Below are 23,098 nucleotides of genomic sequence, written 5' to 3' on the forward strand. Positions count from 1 at the left end.
CCAATTCCAATCCCCAATCCAATACCCTGACTTTAACCTAATCCACCCACTCCAATCCAGTCCCCTTCACCCTGATCCATCCCACTCCAATCTGCACCACTCCAAACCAACCCACTCCAATCTGCCCCACTTCAATCCAAAACAATCTGCCCCACTCCAATCCAAAACAATCTGCCCCACTCAAATTCTAATCTAAAACAATCTGCTCCACTCCTACTGCCTCACTCCAATCCAAAACAACCTGTCACACTCAAATCTGAAACACTCTGCCCCAATTCAATACCCCCACTCCAATCAAATCCGCCCCAGTCCAATCCAGTGCACCTCATCCCAATCAACCCCATTCTGCCCCATCCCAATCCACCCCATGTCGATATGCCCCACTCCGATTTGCCCCACTCCGATCTGACTCACTCCGATCCAAAACTTTCTGCCCGACTCTAATCCAAAACAATCTGCCCCACTCCAATCCAAAACAATGTGCTCCACTCCAATCTGTCCTACTCCAATCCAAACCAATCTGCCCTACTCCATTCCAAAACAGTCTGCCCCACTTCAATCAAAAACAATCTGCCCATTCCAGTCCAAACCAATATGCCCCACTCCTGTCTATCCCACAACAAGCCAAAAAATGTGCCCCACTACAAACAAAAACAATCTGCCCCACTACAATGCGAAACAATATGCCCTACTCCATTCCAAAACAATCTGCCCCACTCCAATATAAAACAGTCTGCCCCATTCCAATCAAAACAATATGCCCCACTCCAATCCATAATAAACTGCCCCACTTCAGTCTACCCCACTCCAATCCAAAACAATATGCTCCAAACCAATCTACACCCACTCCAATCCAAAACAATCTGTAACACTCCAGTCCAAACAATCTGCGACACTCCAATGTGCTCCACTTCAAACCAAGATAATCTGCCCCACTCCAATCCAAAACCATCTGCCCGACTCACATCCAAAACAATCTGCTGCTCTCCAACCAAACACAATCTGCCCCACTCTAATCCAAAACAATGTGCCCCACACAAGTCCACCCCACTCTAGACTGCCTCGCTCAAATCCAATCCACCCCACTCCATCCCAATTCACCCACTTCCATCCCCATTTACCCCACTCCAGTACCTCGCACCAATCCAATTCTCCCCAATCCAGACCAATCCACCCCAATCCAATCTACCACACTTCAATCCAATCTACCCCACTCCAGTTCACCACAATTCAACCCACTGCAGTCCAACCCACCCCACTACAATCCAACCCACCCTACTCCAATCCTACCCACCTTACTCCAGTCCTACCCATCCCACTCCAAACCATCACACTCCCACAACCCATTCCAATCCAATCAACCACACTCCAATCCAACCCAGGCCACCCACTCCAATACACCTGCTTCACCCCAGTCCACCCCACTCCATTCCAATCCACCTTAATCGATTCCAGTCCAATCAAGTTCACCTTAATCACTCCAACCCAATCCACCCACATACTTTAATCTACCCAACTCCAATCCAATTCACCACACCAATCCAATCAACTCCACTCCAATCCAATTCATCCCACTCCAGTCCAATTCACGCCACTCAATCCAAACCACCTCACTTTATTCCTCTCCATCCCACTCCACATCATTCCAGTTCAATTCACCCCACCTCAATGCATTCTACCTCACTCCAATCTACCCTATCACAGCCCAATCCAACCCACCCCACCCAATCAAATACATCCTATTCCAATCCACGCCACCCCATCCACTCCACCCCACTCCAATTCACCTCACCACACACTACTCTAACCCACCTCACTCTACTCCAATCCGTCCCACTCTAATCCAGCCCTACACACTCAAATTCAACCCATCCCACTCTACTCCAATTCTACTCACTCTACTTCATTGCACCCCACTCTATTCCAATCCACCCAACTCCACACCCCTACACTCTACTCTAACACACCCCACTCTACCCCAATCCACCTCAATCCAATCCACACCACCACAGTTCAGTCCTCCCCACTCCAGTCCAAAACACTCCACCCCAGTCCATCCCACTCCAATCCAATTCACCTTAACCCACTCCTCCATTCCAATACAGTCATCCTTAATCCACACCACTCCAGTCCAATCCAACACACCCACTCCAAACCACCTTGATCAAACCCACACCACTCCTATCCATCCCACACCAATACATTCCACCCCACATCAATCAAACCCACCCCAATCTAATCCACCCCACGTCATTACAATCCAGCCCACTCCAATCCGATTCAACCCACTCCAGTCCAGTCTTCCCCACTCCAGTCCAATCCACCACAATCCATCATCATCAAATCCAGTCCACTCCAACCCAATCCACCCCTCTCCACTCAAAAGAAATCCATTCCACTCCAGTCCACCCAGCCTACCCCACCTTACTCCAATCCAGTAATGGTAACATCGGCTCATGCCTAATTGACATATTTAATATCCCTATATGTCCCTAGTAAAGTGCACTAGATGTGCCTAGGGTCAGTGAAATAAATGCTACTAGTAGACCTGCAGCACTGATTGTGCAACCCATATAAGTAGCCCCTTAACCATGTCTAAGGTCTGCCATTGCTAGGCCTGTGTGTGCAGTTTCACTGCTACTTCGACTTGGCATTCAAAACTACTGGCCAAGCCTTAAGTTCCTCTTTTCTTCCATATACATCACCCCTAAGATAGAGCCTAGGTAACCCATAGGGCAGGGTGCTATGTACGCAAGAAGCAGGACATGTACTTATAAGTTGTACCTCTCCTGGTATTGAAAAACTCCCAAAGTCGTGTTTCACTACTGTGAAGCTTGCTCCTCTCATCACCATCTTTAGAGATTCCCTTATATGCTTTTAAGTGGTCATTTCTAATCTGAGAGGACCAGACTTGTCATATTTGGTACGGTTTGAATGATAGTGATTGCTGGTAAAGCTGGATTCTACATTACTGTTTCAGAAATGCCACTTTCAGAAAGTAGGCATTTCTCTGAACTTACTGTGCCTTACAGCCTGTCTCCAATCCACGTCTCATCTGTGCTGGTTGACAGCTCCCCTTGTGCATTTCACCCAGACAGCCATAAACACAGGACACTCAGCTGCATTTGCATACATGTGCATACAGATGGGTTTCCCTGGGCAGGAAGGGTGGAGGGGCTCTCACTTACACTTCAAAGGTCAGTGGCCTTCCCTCAAAGAAAGGACTGATAACCCCTCCCCCCCCCACTGGACTCCTGGCAGACAGGGCTTGGTCGAAAGGGGAACTTGTGCACTTCAAAACCACTCTTTAAAGTTTCCTCCATTTCAAAGGCACTTTTGAGTATATATACTGGGTCTGTGACCCCCACCAAATCAGACACTTCTGGCAGCAGCGGCTGCCGCAAATGTCAGGGGGGGAAATGACGGGGATAGGGGAAGCGAATAATAAAAAATAAAAAAACACTTTCCGTTCCTGCTGCCGCAGTCTCCTGCCGCCTTGCTCCTTTGATCTTCTGGTGTCCCAACATTCACTGGGACATTAGCACAGGCCCCCAGCAATCCTGGCATTGCTCTCATGCTATTCCTAGCATGAGATCAGAGTCAGGATTGGTCTGAGTGGCTTGGTTTGCCTCTCAGTCAGTGCACTGGGGTCTGGGGAGTTTCTTCAGCTTGGCTGTGCAACACAGCTGGGTTGGAGAAACCTAAGTGTGCATGTGTGTTTGGCCGGCCTAAGACAGACGGCCAAACACACATGCGCACTTAGTGCACTCCACTCCTCCTCCCCGCCCCATCCCTCCCATGGCCCAGTCCCGCCCCTCCCTTCACATTCTGACTGAGTCGGCAGCAGAAAAATGAAACAATAATGAAATATTGTTTTATTTTACTACTGCTAGCTTTTAGCCAGTGGCGTGACGCTACTCCACCATTGCGGAGGAGCCGCCCCTGACTTATGGATCTGCATCTGGACTCTGTCAGAGGGACTGATTGGCTACCCAAGAACTCATCTGGACTGCTTTGCTGGAAGGACTGCTGGTCTGCTTGTTGCCCTGCTGCTTGCTGACCCCTGACTCTGCTGGAAGGACTATGCCTTCCTCCTCAAGTGATAGCCAAGGGCTTGGATTCAGCTTGCCTCCTGTTCTGAGGTCTCAGGGCTATCAAAGACTTCACCAAAGAGAAAAACATCTAGCGCATCGGAAAATCAACGCAACACCTGCAAAAGTCAATGCCTGGGTCGATGTAGTTCTTGCCTCACTGATGAAAAATCTCTGCATCACCTGCCTGATTGATGCAGCACCTGTTGCCTCTGCTGAACACATTCTGGGATTTACATGCATCGTCCCTTCCTGGGTGTCAAAATATCCTTGCATCACAGTGAGGAACCAAGGCTGTGCTCCTGGAAACTGATACATCACCTTGCATCATGCCCTGCCGGAAAAATCGACGCATCATTTTACTTTTCAAGCATCTCCTCCTCTGTGGCCTCTCTGCATCGTTATTTTTTACACATCCTAGGTACTGTGTGTTAAAAGGATACAACCACTGATTTTTAAGGATTGAGACTCATTTGAACCTTTTAAAAGTGATACTTGATTACTTTTTGTGGTGTTTTCACTGTGTTACTGTATTAGTTATTGCACAAATACTTTACACATTGCCTTGAAGTTAAGCCTGCCTGCTCTGTGCCAAGCTATCAAAGGATGAGCAGAGGATTATTTAGGTTGTGCTGTGACTTACCCTGACTAGGTTTGTGGTCCCTTCTTGGACAGGGAGCATACCTCTGCCAACTAGAGACCCAATTTCTAACACCTTTGAGTAGCAGCGAGCCATATACTACTATTGAAAACAGGAAAATATTATAGAGAAATATTATATAGAAGTTTCTCCTCTGGGAAGTGGGTTTTTCAGTTTAGTGTTTTCAGATTTTGCTATACCATTGATCGAGAACCAAGGTGCAACCAAGCCCACCGTCCTGTTGAAACATCCAGTTGCTAGGTGAAGATGTTAGCATGCTTGGCTGAGTTGTCCCACCAAATAAATGTTTTAAAGAAAGAATTACCTGAGTGTCTTTGTTAGATATCTGGTGTCCTCTCCTGATGCAGCCCACCGTGCGCTCCCGGTAGAGGCTGAAACTGACAGTTTTCTTCCTGCCGATGTTGGGGTCTGCAGTGAAGCTCCTCTGGGCCAGTTCCATCCTCAACTCCAGCTTCTTGAGACAGAGGAACAGCACCTCCGAGGGGTCCTATCTGAAGCTGTGGTGTGGCTGAACATAGAGACAAAGCGGCAGGATTAGTATCGGGGTAGTTACAACGCTAACCAATTGATGCTCGAAATAAGTTTTGGAAAAATGCATCTTTCTTTTTTGGTTTGTAGGCAGGTTTCTATCAGAATGAAAAATAGGAGGAAGAAAGAACAAGACATATTATGCTTCATGTTTCTTCCGATCGAAAACAAACACAGGGTAAGCCATAATGTTAACAGTGAACACATTTTGAAAAAACAATGATATTTAATGTTAGGCAAAGACATGTATGGGTAGTACTTAACCCATTTGTTAAATCTGCCTGTCCATTGGCAGCATTATTAGGTAATTACGTGTTTAACATTCCAGTACTTTGCTAGCTAATCATCTTTTTTTGCAGTGCTAGGAGACCCAATCCATGGGTGACAGGTGGGCTTTAAAAAACCTATTTAACATAACATTCCTGTATGCTATTGTACTAGTGTAGGAGAATTACAATTAAACTATAAACATGAGGTTTGTTTCTTTTTAGTCCTAATTACAATATACATATTTTGCCTTCCATGATTCAAAAGTAGATACTAATCTGCAGATTATTTATTAAAACGTTGGGCTGCGCTAATACACATAAACACTGTCTCTAAATGTATCTGAATATAGGGGGTTATTACAACTTTGGAGGAGGTGGTAATCCGTGCCAAATGAGACGGATATACCACCAGCCGTATTACGAGTTCCATAGGATATAATGGACTCGTAATACGGCTGGTGGTATATCCGTCACTTTTCCGTCACTTTTGGGACGGATTAACACCTCCTCCAAAGTTGCAATAACCCCCATAGTCTCATGCTAACTACAAGCTTTAGGCCCATATTTATACTTTTTTAGCGACACATTTGCGCCGCGTTTTGACGCAAAAGTGGTGCAAACGTACAAAATACAATAGTATTTTGTAAGTTTGCACCGCTTTTGCATAAAAAAATTATGCAAATGTGGCGCTAAAGAAGTATAAATAGGGGCCTTAGGGCCAGATGTATCAAAAGTTTTTGCATTCGCAAACGGTGCGAATCGCAAAAATCGGCCGTTTGCAAGTGCAAAAACTTGGTCTGCGATGCATGAAAGGCATTTGCAGACCAAAAATAACAAATCGCAAAAATTGCAATTTTTTGCGTTGCGACCTGGTTTTGCGAGTCACATTTTGTGATTCGGTATTTCCAGTAGGAAATAGCGAGGCGCAAAATGCGATTCGCAAATTCCAAGTTGCAAATAGATGCATCAAAAAATCGCTATTTGTGATTTTTCGCAGAATGGCATTTTGCACATGCAAAATACCACTAAGTGAAACCAGGTGGTAACCAGGTGCAACCTATATAAAGAGGCCCAGAATGCCTCAGACTCTTTTCCACAATGGCTGCACTCTACGTCATGGCGAGAAGGATGAGGAGAGGTAGGTTTGAGGAGAGGGAGGAGGAGACAGGAGCGCATTTTCAGGGTGCGCATTACACTTTTTGACCAGACAGAGGAGGAAATATTTGAGAGGTATAGGTTGAACTCAGCCATGATACTTGATCTGATAGCTGAGCTACAACCCATACTGCAGCACAGAACACTAAGGACTCACAGCATACCCACCCATGTGCAGGTAGTATGCTCCCTACACCTACTTGCCTCAGGGAGCTATCAAGGGGTCATAGCAGCAGCTGGAGCGGTTTCACAGAGTACCCTCTCCAGATTTTTCAATGCATTTATCAACGCCATGCTAAACAAACTCCAACAGTACATCAGATTCCGCCACACCCCACAGGAAATAGAGCAGACAAAAATAGAGTTTTACCAGATAGCACAGTTCCCCCACGTCCTAGCTGCCATAGATGGCACACATGTGGCAATCTGTCCACCATCAGCCACAGAGTATGTGCACCGAAACCGTAAATACCAACATTCCATGAATATTCAGGTGATATGCAATGCCTCCTATATCATAACTGATCTCGTGGCCAGGTACCCAGGGAGCACACATGATTCGTACATCTTTCGCCACAGCGGGATTCACACAAGACTGCTAGCTGGGGAGTTTGGTGAAGGATATCTACTAGGTAATGTCACTCTGTACACTGGTGCATAAATGGCGAACCCATGTCAGATGGCTCAGTTACTCATCACACCTTCTGTCCCTTCCAGGAGACAGTGCCTACGCAGTGCGCACCTACATGATGACGCCCTACCTCAATCCCACAACACGAGCAGAACGGAGATACAATGCAGCACACAGGGCAACCCGCAACGTGGTGGAGCGCACATTTGGACTGCTGAAGAGTCGCTTCCGTTGCATCCACAAAAGTGGAGGGGCACTACAGTACAGTCCAGAGACCACATGTAGAATAGTGGCTACTTATGCAATCTTGCACAATATAGCTACAACCAGGGGCATACTTATAGAAATATGTGATACTGAATCAGATGAGGATGACGATCCCATACCACCTCTACAGCCAGCAGACAGGACCAGTGCAGCAGAGGGAAGGCAAAGGCGTGCTGACATCACACACAACCATTTCAGACGTGAGTATGAATGACAAAAATCCACTGACAACTGTACCTGTAGTGATATAAATGTATTACCTTACGTCAGGTAATGAAGGATTGAGAAATAAATGAAATAGGTGATGCTACAAACGCAAATTAACTAATGAACAGAGTCACGCACTATTCCCTCATAGTAGCAACAGCAGTGTAATGGCGGCAAGAGTCACTTTCTTCTCCCACGCACACCACTCGGGTGCCCAGTTAAGTCACTGGCACCTTGATTGTCACCTTCAGTGGCAGTGCTGTGCCTGGCACTGCGCTGTCTGGTGTCTGCTGCTGGTACGGCAACACTACTGAGGCTTGAACTGTCCTCAGTGTCCCCCAAGGCTACCTCACTGGGAGTGGCAGATCTCTGTCCCATTATGTGTTCAATCACATTTGTGATGTGAACTAGTCCCTGGACAACGTCCCTGCTGCTATGTGTAGCCTCCACTTGTGCCGCCACTGCGCGACGGGCGATTAGTGCAGTGGAATTAACCATCCTGTTAGAGGACCTGCAGTAGCTGCCAAACATTGTCCGGAATCTGTGTTCCTGTCTGCGCCGGCTAACACTTTCATGCCGCAGCTCCTGGCAGAGGTCACGGACAGCACTAGTTAGGTCCCTGGTGTCCTCTGAAGCCTGCACCTGTCCCTCATGCAGCTGTAAAATATTGCCATTTAGTGCGTCCAGTTGGCGATGCAGGCCCATCATGTGTCAGTTGTGCACTCGCAGGTTCCAATCTAAACTGAGGATCCGCTTGTTTTGCAGGCGCTGCTGCTGCAACATAGCAGCCTCAAGGCCCCCGAATAAGGACGGACCCTCACCTGCCTCATGATGTTGCTGCTGGGACCCTGTTGCAATCCTGCGTGGTGCTGGCTGACCCCTGCCCTCCAGAATCTGGCTGCGCCTGTCTGGTGCAGACGCTGTGCTTGGCCCTTCCAAGTGCTCATCCGAGTCACCGCTGAACTCTGGCAGTGGTAGTGCCCTGGGCCTACGGCGGACAGTGGACATGTGGAGGGACCCACTGGTGTTGGTGTCCGAGGGCAGATGGGTGTCCGTCTCTCCTACACATGTACTGTGTGTGGCTGCTGGGCCTGGCCCACCTGCAACAACAATATGCAACATGTCAGTTCTGTATGTTACATTATCTGTCAGAAAATGGCAATAAAGGTACAGGTACTGCTCTACACGGTGTTGTGTGTTTGTGTTACCTTGGGTGTCACTATACTTCATTACATTGTTATGCTACTGTCTGTACTAGTTTGTGGACTGCCACTCCCATAATGCATTGTTGTGCTGCTTCTAAGATGTGGACTGGACTACTTCACACACTGCTTCACATTACATGCTGATTCCTAAGGGGATTTTGTGCATAAACATATCGGGGTCCCAAACATCATTGACTTACCTTGGCTGGTACTCGGTGTGCCGGAGGTGTCGATGTCTGTAACCCCAGTCACAGCTACAGGGAGGAGTGTGGATTCCACCAGGTCCTCCAATGGTGTGGATGGTGCTTCTGTTGGTGGTCCGCCACCTGTACCCCTGGCCTCCGCAAGTCTCCTTGCCACCCTCTCCTTTGCACAGGAGTGCAGGTCGTACCACCTTTTTTTTATTTCCTCTATGGAGCGCTGTGCCACTCCAATGGCTCAGATTTTTGATTGAATGTCCAGCCATAATCTTCTCTTTTCACTCTCAGGAACCTGGAGTGAAGATTTCCCGAACAGGCGGTCATGGCTCCTCACCACCTCCTCAGTCAGGACCTCAAGCTCCTGTTCACTAAATTTAAGCTTGCGCTTCCTTTCTGCCTTCTCCTGTGCTGGTCCTGTGGTCTCCATTCTGGCTCAGGTGTTTCTGCTCCTGCTGAGTGCTGCTCTGTGTGGCTGGGCTGCTCTCTCTCAGGATGCTGGTTTGGGTGTAGCACCTGAAACTGCCTGGGATAACTCATTTCCTGCTGGTGATGTCATCAGGCTCCTCCAGGTGTGCATTCTCGAACTTTCTCGCAATTTGCGATTTTTTACCGAATCGCAAAAAAAAACGCTAATTGCGATTCGGTAAATGGGCCTCGCAAACCACAAATAGCGATTTTTAAGAAATCGCTAATTCCAAATCGCAATTTTGTTACATGGCCAATTGCGACTCGGAAATAGCGATTTCTTAAAAATCGCTATTTGCGATTCGCAAGCTCATGTTTTCATACATAAGGCCCTTAGTCTCTTATATTTATAGTTGTTGGTACTTAAATCTTTTGATTTTATTCCTATTTATCACAAATGAATCCTCAACTGTGTTTCATTCCTTTTACATTTAAGAACAGGACTTCTTCGGCACAGTACCAAAGTCGTAATTTCTTCTTATCCCAAATCTTGCAGGAAACACCTCTTACTTTTAGTCAGTATTATATACTGCAATAAATTAAGTCCTTGATAGAAGCTTATTAAAAGAGCCACCAACTGAAACTTTAAGGAGTCCATCAATGTGATAGGAGTGACTGGCACAGAATACTCTCATGCTAAATTAAATTTTTTGAACACACATTGATAAAATTCCTCCAATTCCACAAAGGGTGGAAACCCCGCTCCTTGCATGGTGTCAATGAATGAATGAATTATCTCATTCTTAAATAGCACAGCTGTCACTCTCACAAGCGCATCCTGGTGCTTAAGCTAGAGATGATCACATCCCCAAGAAACTCTATATAGGTTGTAGAGTAGTCTAGATAAGTGCAAGGCACAAGTTAACTGGTGCCTGAAAAAGCCAGGTTTTAAGCTCTTTCTTATTTTTTTTCTCGGTTTCACTAAACCTCAGATGGATGAGTAACAGATTCCATGCTTTGCCTTCTAGCACCATAAATGATCTACCGCCTCACATTGTGCGTTTGAAAGTGGGGGGCCTCAATAAGTTGGCTTCCGATGATCTCAATAGTCTTTGTGTCTTATACCATTGGAACCAAGCATTAATGTATTTGGGTCAAGTGTTGTTAAATGATCTGAACACTAATAGCAAGATCTTGAACAGGATTCTTCTGTGGATGGGAAGCCGATGCAATTTGCCTAAGGCAGCTGAGGCAGAGCTCCACTCAGGGAGTTGTAACACTAATCTTGCAGCTGGATTCTGTATCATCTGCAGCTTGTGTATAAGTCACTTGGAACACCCTGCATAGAAACTGTTGCAGTAATCCAATCTTGCAGTAATTAAGGCAACAGCAACAGTCTTCCTAGCAGCAAGAGGTAGGAATTGAAAAAGTTTTTTGAGGGATTTGACTAGAATAAAAAATGTTCCTGCTACTGCTAAGGCTTGAGGATAAAAAGAGAGCTGAATCAAATTTCACTCCAAGGTTCTTTTCAACTTCAACAGTGCCAGGGGAGAGGGGACCAATTTTGGCCACCAATGGGCAGGGGGAAATGGTTAGATTTACTAAAAAGTACTATTTCGGTTTTGCACGTGTTGCATTTTAAATGATTATTTTGCATCCAGCAAGCTGGACTGAGGGAAGAACCCTGGTGGACCCCCATGGTGACGGGCCTTACCGTAGAGAAGAATTGTCCCAGGGTGCCTCTTTCTCTTCTCTCAGTCAGAAAAGATTTAATCCAAGCTAACGCTTTATGTGGGATGCAAGTTTTTCAATTCTCTGTAGGAGAATTTTGTGGGAGATGGTACTGAATGTGGCAGAAAGGTACAACAGCACCAGCACTGCATTATTCCCTGCATCCAGCATCAGTTTTATGGTTTCAGACACCTCTAACAAGGCTGACTCTATAGAATACTTGGGTCTGAATCCCAACTGTTGAAAATTAAGGGTGTCGGATTTTTCCAAGAAGGTAGTCAATTTTTGGTTTACTCATTTTTCCAACACTTTAACATGGGCAATAAGGAAATCGGTCTGAGATTTGTGAGAGAGGTAGGGTCAGGTAAAGGCTTTCTTTACAACTGCAAGTTTCCATGATGTAGAGACTTCTGCTGTGGTTAAGGATACATTGAGGATCTGATTGATAATAGGATTAACAATATTAATGACAGCATGGAGTTTTGAAGGAGGGCAGCAGTCATAAGGAGCGCCAGATTTGCACGCAAGGAAGGTCTGCCAGGCTTGAAATAGGGAGACTTCCTGGAAAATTAACATATTTCTTTGCTCCCTATTGTTGGAGATATAGGGGCCCAGTGAAACTGGCAGATAGATGGTAGGGACCGCAGTAAAGCCCTGTTGTATCATCTGAATCTTATTCTTGAAGTAGACAGAGATCTCATCACATCTGCAAAGAAGGGGTCTCTCTAGAGAGCATAAACGGTTGTAGGAAGATTTCTGAGATTTTAAAGTTTTAGAGTCATATTGCACCTCCTCTATTTGGGTGGAAAAATAAGACTTTTTAAAATTATTTTTTTACTGTCAGTTTCTGTGCCTCTCTGAATTGCATTAACTCATCTGCTCTGTAGGCGAAATGTTACTTGCGCTCAACTTGTTCACCTTTGAGTTTCAATGTGGACAGGAGAGATCCAAGGCGCAGAGTATCTGGATCGGGCCCAGTAATGCAAACCAAAGGAACAAGTTCATTGGCCGTGTTATCAGCCATGTATTAAAGGAGGTGAGGTCTGTGTCTAACCTTCCAGACAGAGTAGGTGTGGTGGCTGCAAGCTGGGAACAGAGATTGGAGTTAGTCTTCATAGTCTTCATAGATCCCTATTTTCGTGCATCGATCGTGATTTCATACTTAGGCTGGAAAAAGGGGTTCAGAGAACCAGTCATGCATCTGAACGTGATCAAGCAGTGATCGAACCAGGATTGCAAGATGGGAGCTTCTGAAGTTAAAGAGGGGTAACTGGTGCAAATCCCATCAATTGTATGCACTTGCACATGAGTGAGGGCAGAGATGAGCTGATGAAGGCTCATTATTTCTAGAGTGTCCGTTAGATTGGTCACTTCTGGGTTACCAGGATTATCAAAGTGAAAGTTAAAATCTCCCCAAACCATAAAGTTATTACGATGAAGTAAAAAGGGGGTAAGTGCCTCTCCTAATGAGCTTAGAAATATTGATCATTGGCCCTGGGAGGCGGTAAAGTAAGCAGCCAGAAATCAAGAATGACGAGGTGATTCTAAAACAAAAACCTAACCTTTCTGCTTCTTTAATGAAGTCTGTGTTAAAAGAACTGCACTAAAAATTCTCCGTGGAAATAATAGCAACGCCTCCTCATCGACCTTCCTCTCTGTTACATCTTACATCTGTGTAGCCAGGGGGAACAGCAATAGCTAAACCCCGGTTACACCAGGGTTTAAGCCATGTTTCTGTAATGAATAAAAAAATTGAATTTAGAAGCAATGATCAATTCTTGAATGTCTTGCGCATGTTTACTCAGTGAGCAGGTATTTATAAGGCTGCAGAAAAGGGATCCGGAGGCCAGCATCTGTATGTACTCAGAGGCATGAGGGGAACCAGATTTACCCTCATGGGTAAGTCCTGGTACATCTTTGCTATATATACAGGCAACTGGACCAAACAGATGGATAGGATCCAGACAGTGGCTACAATGCCTCCGTGTGCATCTAAAACTTTTCAGGAAGTCAGCAGATAGAGGCTTACCTGGAAAAAAATTGGACAGAGTGGCTGGTGCTGATCACGGAACAGCTGTGGATGGGCATAGACAGGCTTGTCTTTGGCATGTCTTCAGTGCGCCAGCGGTGCATCCCCGCCACGGGCCTGCACATAAGGGCTGATTCAATAATGCCCCGCCTCCTAAACTCGCCTAGAGCCCAACAAGTAAAACAGTAACCTCACGTCTATGAGGGGAAGAAGTGCAAATGTGACAAGCAGTGATGTCTCTGAAACAACTACATTAAAATTGATAACATACAAGTATTAAAAATGTTAAAAGTATTAAAGTGACTGTTGGAAATGAGGTCTTTGGTTGGCAGTCAGGTTACCCCCTGTCCAAGCAAGGATCCTCACTCTAGTCGGGGTAAAGGAGAATCACCCTCAGTTAACCCCCGCCGACCCCCTTGGTAGCTTGGCACAAGCAGGCAGGCTTAACTTCAGAGTCTAGGTGTAAAGTATTTGCACCAAGACATACAGTAACTCAGTGAAAATACTAAAAAATGATACAACACAGGTTTAGAACAATAGGAAATATTTATCTAAACAAAACAAGACCAAAACGACAAAAATCCAATATACACAAGTCAAGTTATTAATTTTAAAAGCAAAAGAGTCTTAAATCCTTGAGAAAATAGTAAAAACACTGTTAGCGTTGAAAAGTACCTGGGTAGAGTCAAAATAACACCCAAGGGCGATGTGCGTCGAAAAAGGTAAGCAGTGTGTCGATTTCTCACCCGCAAGCGAGACCGAGCGTCGTTTCTCCTTCTCCGGTCGAGTCGGCGTGCGTTGTTTTTCATCCCAGCAGGGGAGCAATGGGTCGATTCAGGCAGCACTCGGGTCCGGGCAGGCGTTACCTCGTTTTTCTGCACCCAGCAAGGTTTGCATCGAAAATCCTGCCGCACGGTATCAGCAAAACCGCGCAATGTGGGTTGCGACGTTATCAGCCTCCGTCAGCGGGTGTTGCGTGTTGTTCTTCCAGCTACGTGTGTCGATTTTCCAGCGGTGATGCCGGTGGAGCGCCAATTTCTGCTGCGTCTCAGAATGTGCGTCGATATTTTCCCTGCACAGCGGTCTGTGCATGGATTTTCAGTCCTGGTCTGTCAGCTTCACCTTCCAAGGCCCCAGGAAGTGGATAGGGCACCACTTGGCAGGGCAGTAGTCTCAGCAGAGAGTCCAGGTGCTGGAAGGGGAAGTCTATGATGGCCCTGAGATTTTAACAACAGGAGGCAAGCTCAGGACAATCCCTTGGAGATGTCTTCACAAGCAGGAAGGCACACAAAGTCCAGTCTTTGTCCACTTGCACAGGCAGAAGCAGTAACTGCAGGATAGCTGCACAAAGCACAGTCACAGGCAGGACAGCACTTCTCCTCAGCTCTTCTCCAGGCAGAAGTTCCTCTTGATGTCCAGAAGGGATCTCAAGTCTGTGGGTTTGGGTGTTCTTCTTATACCCATTTTGGCCTTTGAAGTAGGCCTACTTGAAAGGAAAGTCTCTCTTGTTTGTGAAATCCTGCCTTTCCCAGGCCAGGCCCCAGACACACACCTAGGGGTTGCAGACTGCATTGTGTGAGGGCAGGCACAGCCCTTTCAGGTGTAAGTGACCACTCCTCCCCTCCCTCCTAGCACAGACGGCTCATCGGGATATGCAGGCTACACCCGGCTCCTTTTGTGTCACTATCGAGAGAGAAGTGCAAACAGCCCAACTGTCAAACTGACCCATACAGGGAATCCACAAACAGGCAGAGTCACAGAATGGTTTAAGCAAGAAAATGCCCACTTTCTAAAAGTGGCATTTTGAAACACACAATCGTAAAACAAACTTTACTAAAAGATGTATATTTAAATTGTGAGCTCAGAGATCCCAAACTCCACATGTCTATCTGCTCCCAAAAGGAATCTACGCTTTTATCATTTTTAAAAGGTAGCACCCATGTTAACCTATGAGAGAGATAGGCCTTGCAACAGTGAAAAACAAATTTGGCAGTATTTCCCTGTCAGGACATATAAAACACATTAGTATATGTCCTACCTTAACCATACACTGCACCCTGCCCATGGGGCTACCTAGGGCATACCTTAAGGATGTCTTACATGTAAGAAAAGGGAAGGTTTAAGCCTGGCAAGTGGGTACACTTCCCAAGTCGAATTGGCAGTTACAATCTGCACACACAGACACTGCAGTGGCAGGTCTGAGCCATGTTTACAGGGCTACTAATGAGGGTGGCACAACCATTGCTGCAGGCCCACTAGTAGCATTTGATTTATAAGCCCTAGGCGCCTCTAGTGCACTGTACTAGGGACTTACCAGTAAATCAAATATGCCAATCATGGAAAGCCAATTACATACACATTTTAAACGGGAGCACTTGCACTTTAGCACAGGATAGCAGTGGTAAAGTGCCCAGAGTAATAAAAACAGAGTCCAGCCCACATCAACAACCTGGGAAATGGAGGGAAAAAGTTAGGGGAGACCACCCCAACGACGAAAAGTCTAACAGTGACTAATGCACGCTCATAAGGGGACGGAATGTTTATTTTTACAGGCCACACCTTCTCTTCTCATTCCCTGTCAGGTTATTTTCCTGTATTGTGTATGATTTTGTATTGCATGCTTGTATACTCCGTCTATTACCTTGCGCTTTCTATAGGGCATGTAGCTTGCATGCCTGTGCTGGACCTACATGGACGTTTTCATGTCTGCTCTAAAACAGCTTCTTACAATTGTAATGTTTGTCTTAAATTTGTGTTCATGAATTTTTCTTCTGTGTGCTTTTGAGTCTTTTTAAATTATTAATTGCATCTTGGGTGTGTTTTTTCCTTGCTTTGCCTCCATTCAGCAGTGTCTCAGCCTTCCAGCTCAAATAATGGGTCCATTGAACCTTTGTTCAGGCGGGTAATCGAGCTGTCGAGTTCTCTATCTTTGTGAAAAGAATGCAGAGTGAATTGAGGGGGTTTTGTACTCTTCTTGTGTGCCAGCTTTTAAACCAGAGCTGCTGCGTTTTTCACTAAGAGACACTGTAAGTAGATACATAGAAATGCGCAGGAGTGCTTGCAAACAATTTTATTCAAAATACTACAGATGAGCAACAAACCAAAAAGCTTCTTAACAGTGGAAGAACGTGACAGGAGGTCTGCATCGTATCTCAGGGCTCTTCTAATTGGGAATCATCAGAGCTGTACATCCTCAGCAATAAAAGTCGAGAAGCACACACAGTGTGCCCTAACCCTTACATTTACTGCTCCGAAGGGGGTTGGAGGATGTTCTCCATCAGCAGAAACTAAAGTGCATTTCATGAAGCACGGGAGCCGTTTGAGAAACTCCGCAATTGAATTATTAGTTGGGCCTTGGGGGTGACGGGAGCGGGAAGCAAAAACCCCACTAAAACATCAAACGCAATGTTTTGTAACAAAATCAATAAGGGGTGGGGAAAGCCCGCCCAAGCATCCGGCCTGATCCCCCACTCCTAAAGGCCCTTATGAAGGGGTTAAAGACAACTATACCCAGGGATAGTTATTTTACTAATTAAAAAAAAGGAATGGGGGCGGGCCGTATGGACCATGCTAACATCCCCAAAGCCTCAAATGCCTTTCTGCTCTCCATCAAGGGATATGATTGGAAATGTATCCCAAATATGTCCCCAAAGTGAACAGAAAGCCCACAGTATGCCAGAAATAGTATAAAAAAGAATGAGGTGGGATCCTTGCTCAATTCCAAAACGTATCTACTATTCAGAAATGTGTTATTTTCCAGTTCCACCTAAGCGCTTTACACACGTTTGGGGTTGTCAGGATTCCAAGAAGGCAGAACCAACGAGACCTGCTGGTCCTTAACTGCTCTGCAGCATGACGGAAAATACCACAATGCCAACAGAGAGATAGAGGGACGACGGGGAAAGGGAAGCAAGGACAAGGGATCATCTCCGTACTGTGAGGAGAATTCCTTGTGTGGCAAGAGAACAAGGGGAACAAACAATTTTATGGCAAATTGTATGATGATGAGCCACTGACAGACTGGTACCGGACAAAGACCCCTGAACGCCAGAGCAAATAAAGGTAATCACTGAGAGGGAGACACAATTAAAAGCGAAACAAAGGGCAAGAAACATAAGCGCCAAGGGCAGAGAGGACTCAAGTCCTAAACCAAGAGGAAGCGGAAAGGAAGAAAAACAACAAAGGTGTGGGAATGAACACATATTCAAATTCAAGCAATAGTGGAAGAACTTCAGCAACAACACAACACATTGCCAGGCACCTGCATTCTGTAGAATGCATCTTAAATACTGGCACTACAACTTACACCCCAGAAGTGGGACGCTAACCTGAAAGGTCAGTATGCGTTCTAGTTGCTACAGATATGCAGTTTCCAACTGTCCGACCTCCAAACGTTTCACACTTTTCCCAACATACGGTGCTAGCTATCTGCAAGTCTTCCTAAGGCTGACAAAATGCAAGCAAGAACAAACCACAAAAATAGGGAAAATCAACTATGACTTACAAAAATGCAAAAGTTGTAGTAAAAATATTTTAGCACTCTGCTTAATACTTAAAGCTAGAAGGAAAAAGACGACCTTTTTACGGCAAGGTTTTTGTTGATACAATTTTTGGAAAAAATATACATCTTGCACAACATTTTTCTAAAATAAATGTTGCTGTGTTTTGGCTTCTTACACTGTTTCCTTCAGGGGGATCCACATTTCTTTAAAATCCCCAACGCATGGGGAAAAAAAGGACACACTTTAAGAGTCCCAAACATCAAAAAAGTGAAGTGCTCAGCATTAGGGAAGGGGGGGGGGGCTCAGCAGTTAAGAGCAAGAGTGCTCATACATGGATCACTAACAATTCGTGAGGTGCTGAAATAGTATTACAAGATTTCGAACAAATATTCTGCACTCATTGTAAGGTACTTTTAATTACAGAAGATCCTATGCTATGTGACTACTGAAATGCTACTAAACATTTTTCATCTATAGAGCGCATAGTCTTCATTTGCATACAGTTAATAAATACACAATTGTAATAAATAAAACTAAGGGAACATGCGGCAAAAAGTAACACTCGCACTATGCCAGCAAAATTCTAGAAATAAATTATGCATCCATTTCCTTATGTTAAAGAATGCTTAGATAATGTTACAGTTTCATTACCATGATATAAAGATTATACAAATGTTGGCTTGTTGCATATTTTTCCAAATATTCTCAATTACATCAAGAATATTCATGTAGTATTAAGCAGCAGGATAGTTATATGGTATTATTTCATAAGCTAGTAATGAGATGAGAGCATTTTTTGGATACACATTTGTACTGAAATGTGAGGGCCTATGGACGCCCCTATTGCCTTTCCTTGCTTCTAATAGTTCAACCTGAGCAGTCAGTAATCACTTCTACAATAAATTCAGTGTCCCTTCCAATATAGAACTCATTGTGTGACGGGAATTGCCATCGAGCTCTTGAAGGTAGCCAGAGCTTTCAAATGGAATCCAAGAGAGAGCCATGCTAGCGACAGAAGCAGATACAATCAGCTTCCCAGTGGTTAATTTGTAAATGAATAAGTGCTGGTGGCCAAAGCTCTACTGGGAAGCCCACAGGTGGCGCTATTAAATGTCGGCATGTCGAACACCAAGGCTGCCCAGCTAATGAATCCATCTCATGTTGGTTAATCCACTACTAGACACTTTCTGCCCATTTATTTTACTCAAGCAATGCCTGCTTTCTCCTTTTATGTCAGTTTTTACTTCTTTCTCTTCCTCCTCCTTTCCTCCGTGTGTGTTATACCCCACCCCCTGATTTCTCTTGGAAAATGTTTGAAGAGGAATTATAAGTGCCATTTCCCAAAACTGAGTGCCAGTGCCCCACACCAACAACCACTGGCTCAAGCTAAGCACTCCATCTACCGTTTTGGAGATTAAAGATTTCAGTAGCCTGAAATTAATAAAAATACAATTCCCATGCAGGAACAGAAATAGCTCTTTGTAGGGTTTAGGATTGGATATGGGATTAGGTGGTAAGGTATTTTTAGGATTGGTTAGGGGTATAGGGTTGTATGGGTATTTTCTGGGTTTAGGGGTGGGTAGAGCTGTAGGGTGGTAAGTGTATTTTCGGGTTTGGGGTGGTTGGCTTCTTAAGGAAAAAACTGCTGAATGGAATTACACTAAATTTGGCAGGAAGCTAGATGTTGGTACTCCAATTTGTAATTTGGTGCAAATCCATTCATTAGTGTTTGAGAAATTAAGGTGCAAAATAAATTTTATGTCCGGATGGTTGGGTCTGCAAGAGGCTTGTGAGGCTCCCACATGACTGGCAATTTAAAAATGGAGCTTTGTGATAGACCCAGGGAGCTTTTTTTTTCCCCTTGGGCCAATTTACTCCCACACGAGTCAGACTCTGGCGGGAGAGAGTGCTCAGACTGGCTGCCAGCAATGTCCAAAAAATGTTGACAGCAGCCATTAAAGGACTACGAGAGTTAGTCCGCTGGCCTAAAGTAGTAAATTAAAAAAATGTAAGTGGGCAGAATAAAAAAAATTAAAAATCAGCAGTTTTTGCCGTGATCCCTTGGGATTCCTGCGGGTCAGGAAAAAACCGAAATACTGGATCAGGACCTGTTTCATTAATTTAGGGGAGGGTTGTGTGGCCCCCTCCCAAGCCATTATAGGCCATGGGGAGCCTACCCCTGGGTTCGAAGTTTATCAAAAAGCGGAAGGGGGCCTCGGAGACCTCTCACTGAGCCATTATATACCCTGGGGAGCCCACCCTAGGGCTAAAATTCACCAAAAAAGGGGGAGGGGCAATGCAGCCCTCCTCCCTGAGCCTTGAAAATGCCCTGTGGACGCAAATCCCTATGGGCTGTTAACTTTAGAAAAATGCCCTGTATTGGCCCAGGGGACTTCATCTCCTGGGGCAGGCTCACTTGCTGTGTCCTAGGAACCACCCACCCCCTCCAAGACACAGCAGTTTTCCTGCCCACACAGACAGGGAAACCTGTGTTTTCTCCCAGCTGTTGGGTGTAGTTTCAAAACTCCAGCCAAATGGGAGCAAACTCAAATTCTGCTTCCAGTGGGTAGGAGATCTGAAAATGCTCCCACTTTTGATTTGTTTCCCTGCTTGCATCTGTGCTGGTAGGGAAACATTGCTCCTGCCTGGAGGGAGCTGCATAAATAGCTGCTTTCTTTGGATGGGAGCAATGCTGGCTTCTGCAGCTTGAGAGGAGCCGGCTAGGGCCATGGGAGCCCTGGGGCTCCCCGTGGCCCCTGTAGTGAATCCTAGTTTGTTTTAATGGGATACAGGAGTTAGCTTAGCCTATGGCTTGAAGATTTGTGCCCCTGTCACACAGTGACTTGTACCCTACTTAGCTTGCTCTGATTTAGCGCATTTATTTAATTAATTATTTTAAGATGGCTGCCTTGTTTTGACTTAAGCCCATGTTTTTATTTGCATTATCAGTGCCACCGCGCTAAGGCGTCACAATCAGGGGACAAATACAAACAAACTGTAGGTACTTTTCCTCTTCATGCTGTCGAGGGACTCGTTTATATTAATTAGCGTCCCAAGCATGCCTTGTTATCTATTGTTTGGGAACAAACCTACATCAGGGGTCCAAGTAGATCTGTACAAATACTCCTCACTTTATCAGATAGTCAGAGTGATTCTGACCAGATGCCATCACTGCTATCGATGCAGCACATCGCCTTGACACTGACCCAGTCTTTGTGTTCTGGCAGAGTCTGAGCTAGAGACCTCATTCCAAGGTAACAAAGGTTGGGGGTTCTTCTCATGGACATGGCATTGGCAGATTGAGGTTTAACATACCTAGCTCTCTTCTAGGTTAGGGGTTAGGCCTACATGCTAGGGTAACAGGACATATCACACACCTCATGTTATTTCATGATATTGCAAGATGGTGCGGGTCTTTGTATTAATGACTCTAGTCTTTACCATTTTATTTCTTGCACTGTTCATTATTCTAATCATTGTATCCCATGCAACTTATCGCAGATTGCAGTTTTACTAAAATAAAACCTATTGAAACTTTACTGCATCTTCTTCATTGCCTGTGAGTGATTGAGACATGTTGTTAATGGGAGAAAGGGGTAATCTCCGTTTAACCACGCGCTCCCTGAGATGTCACACTTTTGAGCCCATGCATAAAGGCTGCCACAAATCACCTTTGACTGTTTTGGAATCTTGGTGAGGTACTGCTTGTGAGCCAGAAGGGCTGGGATGACAGTTGCGCTTTGTTGTGGGATTGGCATAGTCGCCTACAAACATAAGTACTGTCACCCTTAAAACAGCAGTCTTGCCTAGAGCAAGAGTCCAACTACAACACCCCAAAGGTGCCCTGGGTGGGTGCCGTCTCAAGGGGATGAAGTCCCTCGGACAAAAAAGGCTCAGAGAGTGGGACTGTGTGCCCTCCTACCCTTCAATAGAACAGGCCCCAAGGGTATGGAGTCCCAGGTCCCTTTTAAGGCTCAGCGAGGGGTGCTGCACAGCCTTAATTACCAATTTGGGTCCTGTGGGATGGGGTCTCAGGGCCAAAATAAGCTTAAGGGCTCCAAGGCCCCCCTCCTCTTTAAGTTAAGCAATGGCCCTGGGGGATGGGGTCCCCCCATTTAAAAAAAGGCCCTGGGATGAGCCCCCCCCCTTTAAATTGCATAAGGTCCTGGGGAGGGTGCCATGCAACCCCTCTTCCCTATATAAAAAAAGTCCCTGTAGAATGGGGATACCAAGGTCTAATGAGAATTGGGGAGGGAGGTCACATGACCTCCTCCCCTTTAAAATACATAAGGCCCTGTTGGATGGGATCCCTAGGGCCTAAGGAGGCTCAGGGAAGGGGTATGTGGTCCCCCACTTAAACAAATATGGCCCTGGAAAAGGGGGTCATCAGGGCCTAATGAGGCTGGGAGGGCAACATGGCCCCCTCCTCTTTTATTGTGGTTTGGCCCTACGGTATGGGATCTCCAGTGCCTATCAAGGCCCAGGGAGGAGGGCTATGGGTCCCCTCTATTTTGCTTTCATCACACACACACACACCCTGATGATGGGGTCCCCGGATCCTAATATTTCTCAGGGAGGGAGTTCTGCAAGCCCTATTCCTCTTAGATTTTGACCCCAGGGGATGGGGTCCCCGGGGACTCACGAAGGCTTAGGGAGGGGTGTGTAAAGCCCCCTTCTGTCTTTTAGGTTTAGCCTAGGCAGTGCTTGCGACATTGCTGAGAGGCCTATTGTATATGATTTGTGGGGTTCAACTCCACCCATTGCTTTTTATTTGTCTAGGTCAGTGGCCTTTAAAAATCCTTGCTTGCTAGTGGTTAGTCCTGCCTCTTTGTCCCTTTCTATTTTGCTTCTGTTACTCTCACAGAGCCGGGACTAAGTACTGTATAGATACACTGCTCACCATTTTAAGATGTGTTCAGGGACTACTTTTATCTGGAGCACTGGAGAAGAGTGCTGATCCTTTCGGAGCTCTGCTGTGCATGGGGCTATAAATCTTGTTTTCTTTGATCAGGGCTGTGGCAGAGTAGAGGAAGGTGACTTTCCTGTCCCCCTGAAATGCAGTAGGCAATCGTCTCATTGGTTACACTTTTGGCCAAGTGGGATGTTACTCACCAACCTACGTCGCTGTTGTCAGTGTATTACCACTTTCACATTCTGTTAGAGGCCTCATGAGCCACGCATGTGAGGTAATTATGTATTTATTTGGTGGGATGCAGG

At 45.6% G+C, this 23,098-nt stretch overlaps 1 protein-coding gene across 1 annotated transcript in view; it reads right to left on the reverse strand.

Annotated features, from left to right (window-relative positions):
* The window catches only part of LOC138245589 (uncharacterized), a 1,324,589-nt gene that overhangs the window by 1,267,479 nt on the left and 34,012 nt on the right, over window positions 1–23,098 (reverse strand). The window contains exon 2 of the mRNA XM_069199313.1: window positions 5,057–5,260. Coding sequence (XP_069055414.1) covers window positions 5,057–5,191 — 135 coding nt within the window. The 5' untranslated portion in view covers window positions 5,192–5,260. The remainder of the gene's footprint in view (window positions 1–5,056; window positions 5,261–23,098) is intronic.

The sequence above is a fragment of the Pleurodeles waltl genome, chromosome 1_2 (assembly GCF_031143425.1).
Source record: "Pleurodeles waltl isolate 20211129_DDA chromosome 1_2, aPleWal1.hap1.20221129, whole genome shotgun sequence".
NCBI lineage: Eukaryota > Metazoa > Chordata > Amphibia > Caudata > Salamandridae > Pleurodeles > Pleurodeles waltl.